Raw genomic sequence first — 19,964 nt, forward strand, 5'->3', positions numbered from 1 at the left:
TGATGATTCATTTGGCCAAATCAAGTTAGCCCATGTATGGGTTTGATTTAGGCAACAAAGTTAGGAGCTTGTATTATGTTTAATTCGGGTTATATTAATGAGTATGAGTTTGGGCCACATGGAGTTCAAAGTTGGCTTGGGCTAATTAATATGCTGGGATCCTTTTCTTACATGGATCAAAAAATTATTCTCCTAAAATTGAAAGGGAAATTCGTTCATTATTGTCCTTATTATTCAGAAAAATATTTAGCAACAAAGGAGGAAGTTTTCTAATCATGCAAGGAAACTAAAAGAGGTTGTCGTAACTGAATCCTACACTTTGAAGGATTATCTAATTGTAAAGATTTAATTCTCCTAGTCAAGGAATGAAAGTGATGGGTGGCTCCAAGGGGAATTAATTTATAAGATTATTTTTCATGTTATGAAGGGAAATCTTAGTCTTACAAGGAAAGAAGACTTTAGCAATTAAATTCTTATTCAGATTAGATTTCCTAGCATTAAAGGACTTTAAAAGTTGGCTAAGCAATCCTAGAGTATCTAGGAAGGTGGATCTCAACCAAAAGTTATTTAAGCTAGAAAATTAAGATATTTTATCTTGTTTTGTGTCACCAATAAGCTATTATTCAGACTTGTTGTTTTCATTATTATTTCTATATTTGAGCTTAATTAATATTTTGGTTTTCAGTTGAGATCTAAGGCTTGTTTGGATCGGGTTTGGGCTTACTAATACAGGTTTAGGGCTAATTTTTGTAAGTGGGTCAATTAAGTAGGGTTAATTTTTTAGAACTATTTAAACACATATAAAACCTAAATTTCAAAACCTTTGATGAATAATACTTTTGAACTTTTCAATTTAACGTGTGAGAGAGATTCTTATATTATTTGGTTCTTGAACAAACTAAATCTGACTTATGAAAGATTATCTGGCTTCGTGACATTATTCAACTTCATTCTAATAGTGTTGATACCTTAGGATATATTTTTATTGTGTCACACTTTTATGAGACCTCTTTTTTCATTCTATGATTAAATCACAATCTTAATTGTGGGTTGCGTGATCATGAGGTTTGCATCAGATGGTGGATCTGGCAGCTCGCTAGACCCATATATATATGAGCTAAGCGTTTGGCTGAACCCGAGTGTGCTGGGTTATTACTCTATCTCTTGTTACTCTTTCGAAAGAGAGGATGCAGGTAAAAACAAAACAAAAAATGCTTATCCATTACTTACCGTGCACTGCTTTTTCTCTATCAAATGTGTCTCTAACTTTACAAATGGATAACAAAAATCAAATTATGCTTTGGATTGAACTTGAGATATATCTTTGTAAAATAGGCGGTAACGAAAATATGTATACCTTGCATATCAAGAAGGGCTTTCCTTACTTTCCTGTAACATGCATTGCAATCAATGTTGATCCTAAGCACCATACAGAAAAACTGCATAAGTTCGTTAACAAATCAGAAAATTAATGCGATAACTTCAATCCAAGCTGCCGCAAAATGCTTGCCTAATGTGTATATTGTGTGATATATGGCATTTTTAATGTTGCCTTTTCTGTCATGAATATTTAACTGGCTAGAGAGGAGCTTCTTTTGGAATCCAAACGTGTCGATGCTAAACGGACGATAGAAAAGTCCAGATTAAAAGGCAAATGAATGGGATATCTAGATTATGAAGTATCAGAACAACTTTTTTTATTTTATTGTATTTCCTATTATTTTTGGAATCTGATTCTCCAGTTGTTAATAGAGAGGTAAGGCGTGGTGATGGCAGCGTTGTTTACCGGTTATTCTTGACTTCTTTGCATTGTTTTTAATACATATTGCATGAACAATAGAGGAGAGCATCCCTTTAATGTATATACTTAATTCTTCTCCAGAAAGCGGAATACAAGGGAGAAACAAATTAAAACTCTAGTCTTCTCTGCTATATTCTTAACTCTATAGATGCTGCAAAAAGTGAGGGAAGTGGTCACCAATTATTAAGGCAGTCCTCATTTTGTCAACAAGCATTTTGCTGCTTTCAACTAATCAACAGGAATAGAGGATGAAACCAGAACACTTGACACTCATCATGAGTTGAGTTTCAGGAGTTGGTTTTACATAATTTAAAAGGCATGAAAGCGTAAAAATGTCTCATTGAGGTTTCTACTCATTAGATGATTTAATTCTATATTGTAAGGCATTATGTCAGATTAGCTTACAAATCCAAACAAAACAGACCTTGCTTTATTAGTCCTATCATAAAAGATAAAATAATAGTATTTATATTTGATATCATGCTGATTTTGAAATCAACTATATGTGGTAAGAAAGTAGAGGATTCCTTAACGTTTTGCAGGCTAGGTCGGTGAAGACAACAGGGACTCTTGTCGAAGAACCTTCAGCGATAGATTTAGGAGTGAGTGTCACTTTCTTTTCTAACACATGCACCACAATAGATTCCACATCTGCAGACATACATCCTCCATTAGGGAAATCAACTATGTATTTATGTGTGCATACACACTATGTCTTCGGGTAAGTGTAAATTTAGCATCTCTTTTAGTTGAATCTAAATGCATAAAATTCTTATGGTGTTGGGGACAAAATGAAGAGTTGATCAATTAACATTTGCCTTCAATACTGAAATTGCATCATTCACCCTCTTTAGGCAGCTGGGGCATCGCAATTCGGCTGCTAAAACAACTTCCTGAACCTACAACCATCACCAGAATTATTTACCATAAGTAAAAGAAAACAAGCTCCCTTATGTCTATGATCCATTTACATCAAATGAATCAGATCAACAGAGAGAACGCACCAGAGGTTTCTGCGAGGAGATAACAGGAGCTGAGTTGATTCGACGAAGCAGTGGTCTTACATGTTTGTAGATTGTAAGTTTAGCAAGCCCCTTCTCAGCCCAAAATTCCATTGTAAGTTCATGGATTCATCCTCATGTTATAACTAGTAGCTACCCAATAAATGGACCATTTTTGATAGAGAAATGATATCTTTAGTCGTTGAGACAGCAAAGTTGATTGAGATGGAGCATGTGATGGCAGAACAAATAGATGCAAGCCTAGTGCCATGTTGACAAGGGAATAAAGAGAACTTCTTTTTAATCCATCTTTTGTTGTTTAATTTTCTTTTGCCCCCTCCCCAATAAATGCACGCAACAACCAGTGGGAGCAGATTTTACTGCTTCGACAGAATCAGAAGTGAAGTTTGTACTTGATGTTATAGCTCGACAATTATACGTTTCTGAATACTCACAAGTAGCTGCTATATGTGCAAGGTGAATAGCACTCAGGTTAAAAAATTACATCATCTATCTTTTCAATGGAAGAGAGTTCATAGGCATGCAGGTTACTTGAACTTTAAGATCTATTCTAAAAGCCTAAATTATTGTTTCTATAAGAAAATTAGGAAAAACGTTTTGTCCTTGAAGTTGAATGATGATGCTAACAAGCAAGTAGCTATTTTTCAAGAAGAGGCGTCCCAAAAATTATTTCTACCATTTTGAAAAGGCTGAACACTTTTATGTATTATACATGCCAGATCAAAACTTCCTGGATGTTCTGTCCTTGAAATTTAATCTTGAGTTTGAATCATTTGCCCCAAAGTTCATACAAATTATTTGTAACAACAATTTACTGCCTTTCCTTTTGCAAAAAGGCTATCAGGACCCCTGCTGCTATAATGCGCTCCTCCCATTAGAAAGTAGCTTTTGTTCATATTTTTTGTTTTGAAAATTCAATATTCAGTATTGGATTTGATCGAAATTAATTTACTCGTAATTCGTATGGATGAGATATATTTTATCTTTATATATATAATTAAACAAGTAGTACGATTAAATAGCTTGGAGGGCATACTCTCTACCTATAAGCATTGCTGTGAATTGTAATAGATAAATGATTACACTTGCATGGCATTATTAATCCAGTTTCATTTTGAAGGAAGAAGATGAGACGCAGATCTGGTAAGAACAGCTAGCATGATCATGTCATTCGGAACTTGCACTAGTAAGACAATTGGTTCAAACATGCCATTTTCTAGTCTTTCAACATATCTCACATATATATTATCTTGAATTTAGATGTACAGCTAGCTAGTTAGGTAGAAGAAATGAACAAGAAGTGCATGTAGAACACACACCATGCATGGAACAACTCACACTCAAAATGCACTCTCAGCTTATTTAGTCATCTTTCTAACCCTAGATTTTCTATCCAAAACAGCACATCATGGCCTCTCTGTACTCTGAGCCTCCTACCATTGCAATTACTTCACTAGTTTTGCTTCTTCTCATTTCCCTTCCACCCACAATCCTCTCACAAAATCCCCCCATCCCCACTGACCCAACAGTAACTGATTGCACTCCAAGGCTGCTACCACTGGCCGCATGTGCCCCATTTGTTCAGGGCATGGCTCAGACACCAGTTCAACCTTGCTGTGACAACCTCAACCAACTCTACCAGGAGCAGCCTGGTTGCATTTGCCTCTTGCTCAAAGACACCAACTTGAGCTCTTTCCCAATTAATCGCACCTTAGCCCTGGAGCTGCCTGCTCTTTGCAACGTGCAAATTAACATTGCTGCCTGTTCAGGTATATAATATTCAATCTGAACATTCTAGATCATAGAGGCTGTTGTTCTTTACCATAATTCAAATCCCATTTTCAAGACTAGAAAGATTTAACTTTTTTTCTTTTATTTTCTCATTATGAATTTTATTTACCACTATGTGTGCTAAAACTTCGCAATTTCTTGGTGAATCAGGGACCCCTCAGGTCCTCTCTAGTCCACCTGCTTCTCAAGTTTACCCGGGAGCACCCTCCAATTCTTCTGTTGGGAGACACACCGACTATTCTTTTGCTGGTATTCATAATATTAATTTGGCTTTGCATCCATTAATTTCATTCTTAGGTGAACCCTTTATTATCATTACAGAATGACGGTCCCCTTATCAGTGTTTAGAAGTAGAAAGTGATTTTATTAACAATCCGAGTCTGGTTTTTTATTTTTCTTCCCTGACCATGCTTCTTGTTTTCTTTTGGAACTCAGCTTCTCCTGTGGTTGAAGGGGAGCCAAGATCCTCCATCATGGGAATCGGATTTCATCGGAGTACTGGTGTTAAGTTGGAGGCAGAAGGTTCTTTGATGCTTCTGGTGACTCTGGCAGTCGTTTCTTTATCAAAAGCATTTCGTTGGGTCTAGGTTAATAATAAGCATGTTGTGTTTATCCTATATTGGTATTCTTAGTCTTAGTATTTGGGATAATACAGTGCTGGTTTTAAACAGTTGTTTCTTATGGATGATTGCACCTGTATTAGAAAGGTTAACCAGTTTGGAGTGTAAAAGGTAAGTGCTTGAACGGCATTTTTTAACCTCCAGTGATTTTATTGCAGAAGGCTATGCAATCGTGAAATCGCAGCCAAACTACACGGTTGCTATAATTTAATCATAAGACATGAAACCTTTGAATACCGCCTCAACCCAAAATGCCACTTATCACTCAAAGTGAGCGGGAGGAGTCTATGAAAATACATTTTAGTAGTAGGTAGACAACGAACAAAGAGAACAGCAGGAAATTACCTAGCAATTTTTTTGTCAGGATGAAATTATCAATATGATTTTCCCATTCCGCTTTGAGTTTTTTACTATGCTACTTCGAGCTAACAGCTGCTTCTTTTCTTTGCCACGAATTGACGTGCATATACAAACAACTTGAATATCTTGAAAATGCCGAGTCTTTAACCATTTCTTCCCAAAAGTCCTATTCCAAATAATTTCCCATATGGTTTCTCTAGTTAAGAATGGAAGAATTAGGTCAAACCCCCCCTTCCTATCAACCCTCAAGTTTTCAGTTGAAAACTCTTTCCAAGTTCAGCAAATCAGAAGACTTGCATAGAAACTGAAAGAGAGAATTTCAGACAACCACACAAAAATAGTGTGTGCTAGTAAACTGAACTCATACTAGGAATTTTTCTGTATCAATATCTCACAAAATAATTACATACATACATTTGAAAAGTTACAAAATAGAAGCATTACCTTGTCAATCAAGGACATTCTTTTGTAGGATCTATATCATAGTCCAGAAGTAGAGATTCTTCACATTCAGTATAGAGTGACTATTCCAAACTAGGTGCCACCTCAGTTGGATTGGAGTCGAAGACGTCAGAATTAGATGCTTCAGGTTCTTCTAAAAGATCCCGCGACTGGATTGACTCTTTGTATGCAGGTGTCTCCTTAAAATCCGCTGCCCCTCCATTGTACGTAGCCACGGCAATCCCACATGCAACTAGCTGGCAAATATAAGTAGAACATTAGCCCTAAAGAGTAACAAAGAAACTACTTCCACTAATCTAAACTGAGAGAGGAATCTACTACTGGAGATAAAGTAGCAGAAATCATTCACACCAATTAAAGCTGCAAGCCAAAAGTCTTGAATATATAGGCTTCTATAAGAAGTAGCTTCAAATTTTTCACTGTCCAAACTGAATTAAGGGTTCTCAGCCGTTGTAAGATTGACATGCACAGAGGTCAAGCAGAGATAGTTTCCAGCTTCCATGTGCTTATTCTTTTTCTTCTATTCTTTCGGAAGTGAAAGAAATAGTAAAGAAGAAAACTTTCATAACCTTGGTCATAGCTAGTCAAATACCAAGAAAACCAGTATTCCGTGTTAGAAAATTCTATCCCCGAATATCCAAAAACATTTCTCTATCTGTATCTTCTCTTCGTGTTCGTTTTCCATCTTTCTTCCCATATTAGCCAGATCATGCACCGGTAAAAGTAAAACACAATCAAATGTATTAAAGAAACAAAGGATCACCCTTTTATTCTTCCATTACATTACATTTCATTACATAATACCAAATGTATCCTAAATTCATACACAAATGGAGTATTAATTTGCAGCAACTTGAAACCATACAAAAAATCTTCTACCCATTGATTTCTAAGAATTGTTGGAGTATGTCTATAAGTAGTTGGTAGTTGTAATTGCATATGAGATATCTGAGATCATAACAGGGACAGAGAACAAAAAGTTCCTAGATCACATATAATAACAACTTAAGTAATCATTCTCGAAAGTACAACCAATACTCTGAATCTCAAGCCTAAAAACTAAATTTTCTTTACCCACAGTTTGTTGGGCAATGTTAGAAACAATCCACACTCAAATGACTATAACTAGATTCAACTTAAATTTCTAGTGGTCAATAGATTCACCCCGTCAATAGCATAGGATAAGAAATTGGTAAGTTATAGTCGTATTTACAATCTTTTTCAAGCAAAAAGCCAGAAAATGGAAATATACGATGCATATGAGGCAAATAACTATAATTAGCAGCAGAAAGTCAGAAACAAGAGCAACAATACTTGAACAAAAGATAAAAGTAGACAGGCATATCATACCGCAAAAACAATGCCAAAAGCCCACATATACTGCACGAAGAAACCAAAACCATCCCACTGTGGGCCTTCCCAGAAATCAGGCTCATCCCCAGGAAGCTCTGGCAAGAAATAGCCATCATAATTCTCACCAACACTTGTACTAACATTTTTAACTTCACCATTAAAATTTTCATCACCACCACTACCATCCCTTTTATTCTCTTCTTGGTCTTTGGTCGAAGTAGTTGAGCTCCTCCTGTTCTTGCTGTCAAACCTGCCAATTCTAGAGACAGAGGAAAGTTTCTTGTTGGAAGCTGAGACTATATGGAGGTGATCTTGAGGTGATCTTCTCAGTGGAAACAGGAATTGAGGACGGCATGGAGTGTGGGTGTAAGGGTGGTGTCTCGTGGGGTTGGTGTAGAGGATTCTGCCTCCACCACCATTGCCATTGGCTATGAAGAGAGACATGAATTCGGGGGCGAATGAGGGGATGAGATTTTGCGAACTATGGAGACTAGTATTGTGAGGATAAAATGCAAGCCTTTTTCTGTGTTCCTCTCTAGTTTTGTGGGCTTGGCTTGAACTGGTAGGCCTAGTCTTTATTGGGCATTAAAAATATCACAGTGTAACTACTTTCAATTGGGTTAAAATTGTGTTACGTGTCCATTTCTTACAATTGTTTTTGCAAACACAAAGCAAAAACAAAAAAACAATTTTCCTTTATTCTTTTTAGTTTTCTTCTTTTTTTCAGTTTTTTAATGAAAAATAAAAAAAATACATGTTCATTTCTCAAAGTTTCATAACATTTATTCAACTCAGAAAACTAGAAAATATGTTTATATTATACTGCTTTTCATTTTCATTTTGAGAAAAATCGTATTCAAATTAAATATGTTTTCTATGATGTTTTTTATATTTTGATGTACTTAAATATTTTTTTTCCTAATCTTAATGATATTGTCCATTTTTTAATTTATTTATCATTATTCCGAGAGAAGTTTTTCACCTAATTAAATTGAATTAAATGCAAGAATAAACACAATAAAAATAAGACATTTTCACTATTAAATTTCTATTAATAATAAAATTCAACACCCGAAACAATATTAATTAAAATATAATAAAATTCTTAAAAGTAATTAAATTATTCCAAAGAACAAGAAAAGAGGAGAATCTTATGGGTTAGACCATTTAAAATAATCATTGTATAATTAAGAATTACAATTACAAAAAAGATTTAGCTAAAATGTAAACCGAATTTGCTAACTCATACTACTTCTTGTCAAACATCAACAACTCTGCTTGTTATTCTATTTAAGTTCATAACATTCAACATGACTAAAGTTAGAACCCAACAAATTCCCCAAACATATAAATTATTGTAATTTTAAAGCTAAACATTGATTTATGTCAATGAAACCACTAAAAGCAAAAATAACTATTTAAACAACATGGCCATCATTTATATAAGACAATTGACATTGATAAAAATATATGAGTAATGTCAATGTTAGTGGCTGAAGTAGCTAACAATCAATCTTACTTTCATTTTGAATTAAAAAAAGACTTACATACACACTCCAAATATGCATGTGCTTGCACACATTTTGTGTAAGTGTAAACAATTTAGCTTGCTCATGATAGCCACTTAATGTTAAAAACACCTTATCTTTATTTCCTTGTAAAAACCCTAACTTACATATATTCTTTCCTCACTCTTTTTTCATGTCTTCTTCTTCAACAAAGAATTAATGACAAGTTTGAATGGTCTTTTGGGTGAGGGTTTTATATTATAGAAGGAATTTAATCATAATTGGGTTAATTTAGTAATGCGATGTATGTCCACAACATCATACTTTATTATGATTTGTCGCACATGTACGACGTTGCAATGATCATCCTTTTGGATCAGGATTTTCATGGTTTGGGTGGAAAGAACAAGAATTCTTGTTATTTATCAATAAAAAAAAGGATCAAGTCGCCACATAGTATTTTGGTTACTAGAAATCCTAACTGGTCTCAGAGTATGGATTAGGGGACTGGTTGTGTAAAGTGAGAACATATCACCCATAATATACCTTACTTAAAGTAAACTACATTGTTTATTTATCTAAGTTATGTTTCTATTCACTGGTTTGTTTAAGGTTTAAGAAAAGTTTTCCTCGATAAGAAGATTTTTATCTTTAAAATAAAAGGTGTATTCTTGTCAATTCATTTTAATACCCGGAATATACAATACTTTGTAAAATTCATACCCCAAATATTAATTAACACATTGATTTTTATGGTGTTTTTGAAATTTTAGTCAAATAATAATAGATAATCACAAATTTGTTATAATACCCATTAATATATTTTTTTCATATTTTTTAAAGTATGATAAAAATGCAATTTTTTATTTTTCATGAAGTATGCAAGAAAATTTCAGAATTTGATTGTATGCAAAAAAACAACAACATATATTTTTTTTTTCAAACAAGGAATTTATATATTTCATGTATTTTTTTTTTCTAAATTTTTTAATAAAGAAAAAAATGGCAAGTATATTTAATAATGGGTTAGTACCTTACATTCTAATTTACATCCTAAATATTAAATAAAATAGTTGGAAAACTTGTGAGGGACTCATAAATAATTTTAAAATGATCCCTGAATTTCTTTAGAATTTTTGAAAATTATTTGAGGCCAGTTTGGAAAAAGCATAAAATATGAAAAAATAAACACTACTGAAAAATCAGTATAACATATTTTCCAAACACACTCTTAACTGAAAATTAGAGGCTTTAAAATTGTCTTAAGGTTATATTTGACAATACGCTTTAAGAACAAAATATGATGTTTTTTCCTCTGAGAATTTTAAATCAACCAAATGTTGCTTTAGCAACTAAAAAGGAAATGTATAATGAACATCGAATACAAACATCTAATAAACATAATGAAAAGGGAGGGGATGTGCTCATTAAGCTCCACCCTCTCATCAAAGTTTGAGGAATACCTTAACAATGTTGCCTTTTTTGCTTGGAATTTTTTGCTCCTTTCTCAAGCTTCTAGTCCTCTAGTATTTCTACATTTACTCTTGAACTTAAGAGATTTGCCTTCTACCTCTTTCTCTCCATTTCTTATCAATCTTTCATAGCCCTTCTATCAAGAGACTTTTGGCGATTTAATACTTAAGTTTTTCTCCTCCTTTTCTCTATGATTCTCTCCTCCTTTTTCCTTTGTGATTTCTTTTTCTTTATAATTTCAAAAGGCAAGTAGTTGTAAAATCATTTGTGGGTTTAAAGGTGGTTTTTCAAAACTAGATCATAGAAGATTATTTTCTATTATTTTCTTTTTTTTGTTAGGAGACGATTCTTCTATCTTATTCTTTTATTTTCCAGCTCTCTAGATGTCTAACAAACTCTTGGAGCTTCTAGAAAAAAGTTTGGAACTTCATAACTAAAGCTTAGCAGAAAATGGCTGATTGGGGTGCATTTTTCATGAATTAATCATGGTGAATAGGAGGCTATTGAAGCCAACCAAGCCATAGATTTTGTAAAGGTGGTGTTATTCTTCAACTAGGATCAAGCCATGATTGATTTGGTGGCTTGTAGTTTTCCCTCCATCGATCCAAAGTTGGGTGTAACACTACTAAATTTGATTGAATTAGACAAGACTGTCTTGAAAAAAGAAGTTGAGGGTTTCCATATGACAAGTGGAGTACAAACACTGAACAAGAGTGACACAAACATATAGAAGGGAAACTTGTCTATTGAATAGTTGTGGTTAGATTTCATAAGGTGGTCAAAGATGCTACATTCATTTGCCTAAATATAGAAACTTGATTAGCCTTCTCAGTCGAGAACAACAATAAAAAAGGGACAAACATGTCACTCAATCTCTTCATTAAAAAAGAGTGACATGTCATCTACTTAAACCCTAAAAACTAGGGCTTAGTAATTGGGATTTTGTTAAATTTCAAGTTGATCCCTGTTATTTCAATTTATCTTTTACAAAGTAGCCCTTGTTTTCTGATTTGCTCAATATAGTCCCCAGTTACACCTTAAACTTTAATGTCCTTCAATTTAGTCCTTGAAAACATTTGGCACAACCCCCAATATTACGCATCTTTTGTAGAAAGGTATTTTTGTCTTGAAATTTTTAATTTGCCCTCCTTAGCCTTCAAACTTCAAATTTCTTGCAATTGAACCCCTTATTTTACCAACTTGGCTTTCCAAAGTTTCAATTATGTCCCTAATCATCTAATCTTTGCGAATTGATCTGAATTAGATCTCCAAACTTGATTTTTATTCAATTGAGTTCTTAATTAAATCCATAAAACCAATTAGAAGTTTAATTAAGTCTTAAACTTAATTAATTCTTCCAATTTTGATCAAGTTTAGATTTCAACCTTAATTTTCAATTGTGTCTCTAATCATCTAATCTTTGCGAATTGATCTGAATTAGGCCTCCAAACTTGATTGTTATTCAATTGAGTTCTTAATTGAATCCATAAAACCAATTAGAAGTTTAATTAAGTCTTAAACTTAATTAATTCATCCAATTTTGGTCAAGTTTAGATTTCAACCTCACTTTTCTTTTTTTCATCATCCCATCTTGTCAAAATATCCCAATCTAGCTATTCTTCTAGTATTTTGGTTCAGATGACTTGCTTGTGGTTTGTGCTTAGGTAACTTGCCCATAGTTTGTATTCAGGTAACTTGTTCATGGTTTCTAATTCGGTGACTTGCACGTGGTTTGTGTTCAAATAACCTGTCCATGGTGAAAAATATCTAAGATTCTCCACAAATGATGATGTCTTGGATCTTTTAATGTTGAGTTTTGACCTTCTTTCTTCCGAGATGATTCATCTTTTTTTCGTGCATTTTTAATCATACCTGGACTAAATTCTTGATGGTTCAAATTTGTTGTGCTTTCGAGGAACCTTCTTTAAAAATTCTTGAAAATATGCTTATGATATTTATGTATGCATTTTACTTGTTTTGAAATATAGGTCCTTCTCTTTTTTATCAACTTCTTGAATTGTTCTAATTGTTTGGCTATTAAGCTACTTGAGCTAGCGTGTAGATCTTTGCATGATCTCATTATTCCTTTAGTGATGTTTTTGAGAGTTTTCGACCTTATAGATTTGAGGAAACAATTTCATGCTTCAAAATAGTTTTCTAGAAAAGTTTGAATCAAAGTTGCCTACTACCTTCTTAATTGTTATGAGAAGAACTTTACTTCTTTTTAGATTGTTCGTTGTCGTATCCTTTCAAATGTACTTATATGGGTGACTTAAGTAAATGATACTTTTCAAAAGTCATCCTTTATCTTATTGATTCTTGGGAATAAATCCTATTTGTAGCAGTTGTCAGACTTTTGACCTTTTTTAATTTTGAAAACCTAAGTGATTTTGATGTGCGCTCAAAATAATATCTTTAAATTATGCAATTCTCTATTTTTTTAGAAATGAAAGATTTTTTTCATTGTGTTTTAAAGGGTGTTTAAAATTGGCAAAAGTATATGGTGAGGTGACCATAAATTTAGTATAGGTTTTCTTATAGTAAAAGCTTGTTTTTCTTGCATGCTCATTTTATCTTTATAAATAATAACAAATAGTTTTGCCCACCATGCCATAATTATGATAAATTTTTTAGTATGTTGAGGATACCATTTATCAATCCAAATTGCTTTTTTGCTTGATCAGAAAGGACTTATAAAGACATGTAATGTAGGTTGCAGCTTTTAGTTATGAAATAAAGGGATTTATAGGCTCAACGAGTATTTTAGGGTTTTGCAGACTTGGAATCATGTCCTTTTTTTTCATCATGCATCTTTGATTCGTCCCTTTTGATTGCTTTGATGGGGCATTATCATTTTGTTTTGACCTTGAATTGATCATTTTTTTTTCCTTTTAGATATGCTGGGGCATTTGGATTTTTTGTGCTCTTTCACTTTTTTCACGACCTCTCTTTGGCTTTTTGATCTTTAAATTTTTGCTTACCCCTAATGTGGGGTGTGATCCTAGTTAGGATCAATTCTTAATCTTTGGAATTCTATTTGCTCCCTTATATGGGGTGTGATCCTAGTTAGGATCAATGTTTGATCTTTGGAATTCCTATTTGCCTCCTAGTGTGGGTTGTGATTCCAGTTAGGATCAATTCTTGATCTTTGGAACTTCCATTTGCCCTCCTAGTATGGGATGTAAGTCTAGACAGGGTTTTTGTGGAAGAAAAACTAATTTAGGCTTAAATGGAGACTACAAACGATATATTTAAGAATGTGAAGGGATAACAAAGATGACTTTTTTTCTTTTCAAGCACAAATGATCTAAATCGATAAATATTTGTCTTCATCCAGTGTAATGGTTTGGATTTTTTCGCATAAAACTTTAAATTGATGATGAGTGAATCTTAATATATGTGATTATGCATATAGCTAAAACGCAGCTCATGATATAAGGTGTAAGTGATTTTTTTGTCAGGCATTGCTTGATGAACAAATGTCAAAATCATTTTAAGCAACATCACATTAGTTTTCTTTGAAAACCAAAATCAATCAAAAGTCTAAAAAGTTATTTATAAAAGAGAATTTGTTTTTTTCAAAAGCATTCTAAGCCGATGAGATCATGCAAGGTTGTAAGGGATGTTTATTTCAAAAGAAGGGTATATGCAAAGAGAATTCCTAGCCAAACATTGTTTTATTGATGAGAACAAATTACACAAAGTATTTCTTTATAGAATCTGAATTCATAGGCTTAATTATATCTTCTATATCCATGCTAGTTAAGATCAGTGCCCCTTATGAGAACGCCTTTTTTTACCATATAAAGGCCTTCATATTTCAGTGCTTACTTGTTATGATCTTTATTAAGAAATGGTAGAATTTTTCTTAACACCAAATCATCTTTTGACTGAATTTTCCTGTCTTATATCTTAGATATTCTTTTTTGGTACAACTAGTGATGGAAAATTGTTGTTAGGCTCTTTTCACTTATAATTTTTAGCTAATTATATCTTATTTTTTTTCCTATTCAGCTTCTTCTAAATTAGACTCCATCAATACTCTCAACCAAGAGATTTCTAATTCCAGGGCCATAACCACTTTCATTCCATATACCAACAAGTTAGGTGTAGCATTAGTCGATGTTCGCATTGCTATTCTATATGCGTGGAGAGCATGAGGGAGCATTCATGCCAATCTTTATAAGTGATTACCATCTTTTGGATGATCTTCTTTATGTTTTTATTGGCAACTTCTATAGCTCCACTCATCTTTGGCCTATACATAGATGAATTCAAATGCTTGATCTTTCATTTAGCATATAATTCAAGGATTTTTTTTTCCGTTAAAGTTTTGGGCATTATCCGTGACTATTTTTTCAGGCAACCCATATCAGCAAATCAGTTGTTTCTAAATAAATCTTTTTGACAACTTTTTAAGTCACATGTACATATGAACAAGCTTTGATCCACTTAGTAAAGTTATTAATTGGTACTAAGATGAATATGTTTCCACTACTAACTTTTGGATTAATAGGCCCAATAACATCTACCTTGCCCCCTACATTGCGAATGACCAAGGTGACACTATATTGAATAGTGGAACTGGTGATGTGAACACAAAAAAAGAGAAGTAAAGTCGAAATGACTCCACCATCGCTGCTGATTTCTGAATCAGTAATGACACTATTTCTTACTGTTGATTTTTGAATAGGCAGCGACGCAGTTTTGGTTGCCAATTTCTAAATCAGCAGCGACACAGAAATCGACAGTGACATAGTTTTTGGCTGCCGATTTTTGAATCGACAACGACAAAGTTTTTGGCTGCTGATTTTTGAATCGGCAGCGGCATTGTAAAACCCAACAAAAATTAGTGTTGGATTGGCCTATCCTAGAGAATAATTGGGACAAGAACCAGAGATATCCAGCACCCAAACGCACCCCTCTCATTTAAGAGGGGCTATAAATGCAAGGAGAGAGGGAGGGTGGCCTTTCCTCTTCGCCAAATAGGTAGCCAACTACATCCAACAGGCCCTCTCCCTCTTTTCCAAGGCAAAACCAGCCAGCTGCATGCAACATACCCTCTTCCTCTTTCTTAATGTTAGTTAGTTAACCGATCCACAGTGTAACTAACCCTAACCATCGAACAACCACAATGTCTGTACTAGTAATTTAATTGAATGATAGCATTAAAAATTAGATAAGTTGATTAATCTAGGCACATAATTGTCTACAGTACATGTTTGATTTGATCGAATGTTTTCCTTAAGATTAATAACATAGCTTCGCTACAATTATTAAACCTAGTTGCTTCATAAGTTTTTATACCACAACTCCAGTTTTTATAGCAAACTTAACAATAAATTGTTTACAATAATAACTTAGAGTCCACTCTAACAATTAAAACAAACAATCATAGGATGTAAGCATAGGAAAACAAACATATTCATTATATAAACTGAAAAGAAAATGTCAAATAAATCTCATTTTTCTTGAAATCCAAAGGTTTCGTGCCCTTGCAACTAAGAAAAAGAGCTTAGCCTTGTATGTCTATTGAACAACTAATCAAATGGAAAGAAGAATGCATGATTTCGAGTTTTTGGAGGAAAAATTGTGTTTTTCTTCTTTTTTTTGGCCACCCCCCCTTTCATTTATCTCTTTCTTTTTATTTGATAGGAAACCCTAATCCCTTTTTCCTACAAAATGGTCCTTTCCTAAGTAGATAATTTACATTTAAGTATTTCAACAACTATTTTTCTAAAAAAGAAGAAATAGCCTTGTATAGAATCTTCAAGCTTTGACTTTGGACTTAGAGGGGCTAAATTGCCAAAATAAAGACTTGGATGTTGGTTTGGATGCTTTGGGAAATACTTTGGACTTATTTCTTCACAAAACATGTGTGCTGACAGACTTCATATATCCTCTTAGAAAACTCATATATCTCTCGTATGAGCTCTTTACCTGCTGAAAATTGGTATAATGATAGGTCTTCGAGTCAGGAATCCAAAAAAATTAAGTTTGCATCAAATGGATTTCTCTAGCTTAAGATATTGAAGTCAGAAAGGTCGAAGGTCAACATTGGCAGAATGCGAGATTTGTCTTTGAATGCTGCTATTTCCTTGCTCTTTCTCCTTCTCTTTCTCTTTTTATTTTTCTTTCCATATATGTATAAAAATTTATGCTGCTATTTCTTTTTATTTGATAGGAAACCCTAATCCTTTTTTCCTACAAAATGGTCCTTTCCTAAGTAGATAATTTACATTTAAGTATTTCAACAACTATTTTCCTAAAAAGGAAGAAATAGCCTTGTATAGAATCTTCAAGCTTTGACTTTGGACTTAGAGGAGCTAAATTGCCGAAATAAAGACTTGGATGTTGGTTTGGATGCTTTGGGAAATACTTTGGACTTATTTCTTCACAAAACATGTGTGCTGACAGACTTTATATATCTTCTTAGAAAACTCATATCTCTCTCGTATGAGCTCTTTACCTGCTGAAAATTGGTATAATGATAGGTCTTCGAGTCAGGAATCCAAAAAAATTGAGTTTGCATCAAATGAATTTCTCTAGCTTAAGATATTGAAGTCAGAAAGGTCGAAGGTCAACATTGGCAGAATGCGAGATTTGTCTTTGAATGCTGCTATTTCCATGCTCTTTCTCCTTCTCTTTCTCTTTTTATTTTTCTTTCCATATATGTATAAAAATTTATGCTGCTATTTCTTTTTATTTGATAGGAAACCCTAATCCCTTTTTCCTACAAAATGGTCCTTTCCTAAGTAGATAATTTACATTTAAGTATTTCAACAACTATTTTCCTAAAAAAGAAGAAATAGCCTTGTATAGAATCTTCAAGCTTTGACTTTGGACTTAGAGGAGCTAAATTGCCGAAATAAAGACTTGGATGTTGGTTTGGATGCTTTGGGAAATACTTTGGACTTATTTCTTCACAAAACATGTGTGCTGCCAGACTTCATATATCCTCTTAAAAAGCTCATATCTCTCTCGTATGAGCTCTTTACCTGCTGAAAATTGGTATAATGATAGGTCTTTGAGTCAGGAATCCAAAAAAATTGAGTTTGCATCAAATGGATTTCTCTAGCTTAAGATATTGAAGTCAGAAAGGTCAAAGGTCAACATTGGCAGAATGCGAGATTTGTCTTTGAATGCTGTTATTTCCATGCTCTTTCTCCTTCTCTTTCTCTTTTTATTTTTCTTTCCATATATGTATAAAAATTTATGCTGCTATTTCTTTTTATTTGATAGGAAACCCTAATCCTTTTTTCCTACAAAATGGTCCTTTCCTAAGTAGATAATTTACATTTAAGTATTTCAACAACTATTTTCCTAAAAAAGAAGAAATAGCCTTGTATAAAATCTTCAAGCTTTGACTTTGGACTTAGAGGAGCTAAATTGCTGAAATAAAGACTTGGATGTTAGTTTGGATGCTTTGGGAAATACTTTGGACTTATTTCTTCACAAAACCTGTCTGCTGGCAGACTTCATATATCCTCTTAGAAAACTCATATCTCTCTCATATGAGCTCTTTACCTGCTGAAATTGGTATAATGATAGGTCTTCGAGTCAGGAATCCAAAAAAATTAAGTTTGCATCAAATGGATTTCTCTAGCTCAAGATATTGAAGTCAGAAAGGTCAAAGGTCAACATTGGCAGAATGCGAGATTTGTCTTTGAATGCTGCTATTTTCATGCTCTTTCTCTTTCTCTTTTTATTTTTCTTTCCATATATGTATAAAAAGTTATGGATATTAGCTTTCTAATGCCACTGGAATCACTTCATTTTGAACTCTAGAGCTCAAGCTCTGAACAAAACATCGATCGGATGTCAAATCTGCCAATTATCTCCAATTTACTTCTTTTTGAATCTTACATCCAAAAGTGCCTTCAAAACATAAAACAAAGAATATCAAGGTATTTTATATATAAATCATAGGTTTTATACTAGGTAAATATGAGTAAAACTATCAAATAATATGGTTGCATCAGCTATGTCCTGGAGCATCAGGATGATGTTAAGACAAGTAAGGGAATGGTGGATGCATAACTAAGGCGGGGATGGGTGCTACTTGTTCGATGCTGAGGAGACGTTGGTACATTTTTCCTAAGGATATGAAAAGTGAGGGAAGTTGTTCATTGTGGTACATTTTTCCTAAGGATATGAAAAGTGAGGAAAGTTGTTCATTGGTTCTTTGTAAGTCATTTCGGGGGTTAAATGCTAATTTAGTTGGAGTATCTTACTGGTTTTTTGTGTTGGGTTGACTTTCGTTTGAATATGGCAACTCGATCAGGCTTTTGTGCTGATGAATACAATAAAACTAGGATAGATGACATGTCATTCAATCTCTTCATTAAGAACAAGTGACATGTCATATATATAAAAGGTGTCATGTATTCAACAAGGGAGATGGAACGGAGGAGGATTCCAGAGCAAGAGTGGAAAAAACTAAGGTTTGGTGTCCTTGGTTTAAGAATAAGAAGTTGATAAGAGTAAAAGATTATTCTATAACCTTCAAGCTTCGATGGAAAAGGAAGAATAACGCCACAAGCATGAAAAACAAAAAAAGGACAGTAGTGGTTATTATTTAAAGGTATGTATGTAAGTCGTTAGTAAGGCATGCTTATATAAAATCCTTACCAGCCACTATATTCATACATTGTTATTGGAAGCAAGTGTTAGCAAGAAGGGGATTCTGAAGGCTTAGATAACAGGCCTATGAAACAACCATTATTCATATTAAAGATTCGAGGATGAATCTTGTTGAAGAGAGAGGTAATAATACGGTTCAACCATAGATTTCTTATGAAGGGCCTTAATTTTGTGCTTGGGTTTGATAGAGAGGACATTCGACCAAGATTGTGTTTTTCCTTGGAATTTAGCTTGCTTTACATTTAGCCATGATGGGTGTAACATCCCCATATCCGGGATTAAGCAACAATCTCATGTCAACTGATACACAAAGTAATTAAATTTATGTGTGTGTGTGTGTGTGCAAGTGTTTATATTAAATTTAACTGAAATTTTCACTAAAATTTCGGCAGAGTCTCCCCTACATCAGGAGGTCCCAAGTTATCGATATTTAACATGTTTACACTTCTAATATTTCACATCTCATAACTCAATCATGACCCAATCATCTTGGATCTCAATCCCACAAACATCATCGTCATCACAACCATAATATTTATAACATACATTGAACAACAAATATCATTATAGAGGAATAAATAAGATAAACATATATACATGGACACATTCATATGAAATTCAGAGTTAAGATTATCTATTCAAATTTAAACATTGATTATACAAATTAAGTTATATAAAAGTTGTAATATTACAAAATACAAGGGTATACTCCCTATAACCTAGAATTACAAAAAGTGAACATAAGCTAGGATCTACTCCTATCATGTATGCAAGGGTCCTGAAACAAAATACATATTATTGAAACATGAATATTGATTAGTACTTAAAAGTGCATTATTATTAAGGCTTTATATCATCATATTGCACTTAAAGTATTATTAAATTTCCTAACTTAAGCATGTTTTATAATAACAAGTCTGATAGTATAAGA

General features: G+C 33.4%; 2 protein-coding genes and 1 long non-coding RNA gene across 3 annotated transcripts; 1 reads left to right on the forward strand and 2 right to left on the reverse strand.

Annotated features, from left to right (window-relative positions):
* Positions 1 to 2,461: 2,461 nt before the first annotated feature.
* Positions 2,462 to 4,271, reverse strand: LOC133676131 (uncharacterized). The gene is made up of 2 exons (XR_009835548.1): positions 2,806 to 4,271; positions 2,462 to 2,700 (listed from the first exon to the last, which is right to left on the reverse strand). It is a non-coding gene; the product is annotated as an uncharacterized LOC133676131 (long non-coding RNA).
* LOC133676130 (non-specific lipid transfer protein GPI-anchored 10-like) lies at positions 3,780 to 5,363 on the forward strand. Its single transcript, XM_062097720.1, has 4 exons — positions 3,780 to 3,966; positions 4,226 to 4,592; positions 4,765 to 4,863; positions 5,050 to 5,363. Exons 2-4 carry the CDS (start codon positions 4,232 to 4,234, stop codon positions 5,199 to 5,201), a joined length of 612 nt encoding a protein of 203 aa, XP_061953704.1. The 5' UTR covers positions 3,780 to 3,966; positions 4,226 to 4,231; the 3' UTR covers positions 5,202 to 5,363.
* A 548-nt stretch (positions 5,364 to 5,911) lies between these two features.
* LOC133676129 (uncharacterized) lies at positions 5,912 to 7,923 on the reverse strand. The gene is made up of 2 exons (XM_062097719.1): positions 7,407 to 7,923; positions 5,912 to 6,292 (listed from the first exon to the last, which is right to left on the reverse strand). Exons 1-2 carry the CDS (start codon positions 7,851 to 7,853, stop codon positions 6,119 to 6,121), a joined length of 621 nt encoding a protein of 206 aa, XP_061953703.1. The 5' UTR covers positions 7,854 to 7,923; the 3' UTR covers positions 5,912 to 6,118.
* Between the last annotated feature and the right edge of the window lie 12,041 nt (positions 7,924 to 19,964).

Source organism: Populus nigra, chromosome 16 (genome assembly GCF_951802175.1).
Source record: "Populus nigra chromosome 16, ddPopNigr1.1, whole genome shotgun sequence".
Taxonomy (NCBI): Eukaryota; Viridiplantae; Streptophyta; class Magnoliopsida; order Malpighiales; family Salicaceae; genus Populus; species Populus nigra.

What these genes read in the sequence shown, in the direction of transcription:
- LOC133676130 (XM_062097720.1), top strand. Translation starts at nt 4,232, where the DNA reads ATGGCCTCTCTGTACTCTGAGCCTCCTACCATTGCAATTACTTCACTA. An exon ending in TAACATTGCTGCCTGTTCAG is followed by an intron (nt 4,593 to 4,764) that starts GTATATAATATT and finishes TTGGTGAATCAG; the next exon opens with GGACCCCTCAGGTCCTCTCT. An exon ending in CACCGACTATTCTTTTGCTG is followed by an intron (nt 4,864 to 5,049) that starts GTATTCATAATA and finishes TTTGGAACTCAG; the next exon opens with CTTCTCCTGTGGTTGAAGGG.
- LOC133676129 (XM_062097719.1), bottom strand. Translation starts at nt 7,853, where the DNA reads ATGTCTCTCTTCATAGCCAATGGCAATGGTGGTGGAGGCAGAATCCTC. An exon ending in CTTTTGGCATTGTTTTTGCG is followed by an intron (nt 6,293 to 7,406) that starts GTATGATATGCC and finishes TATATTTGCCAG; the next exon opens with CTAGTTGCATGTGGGATTGC.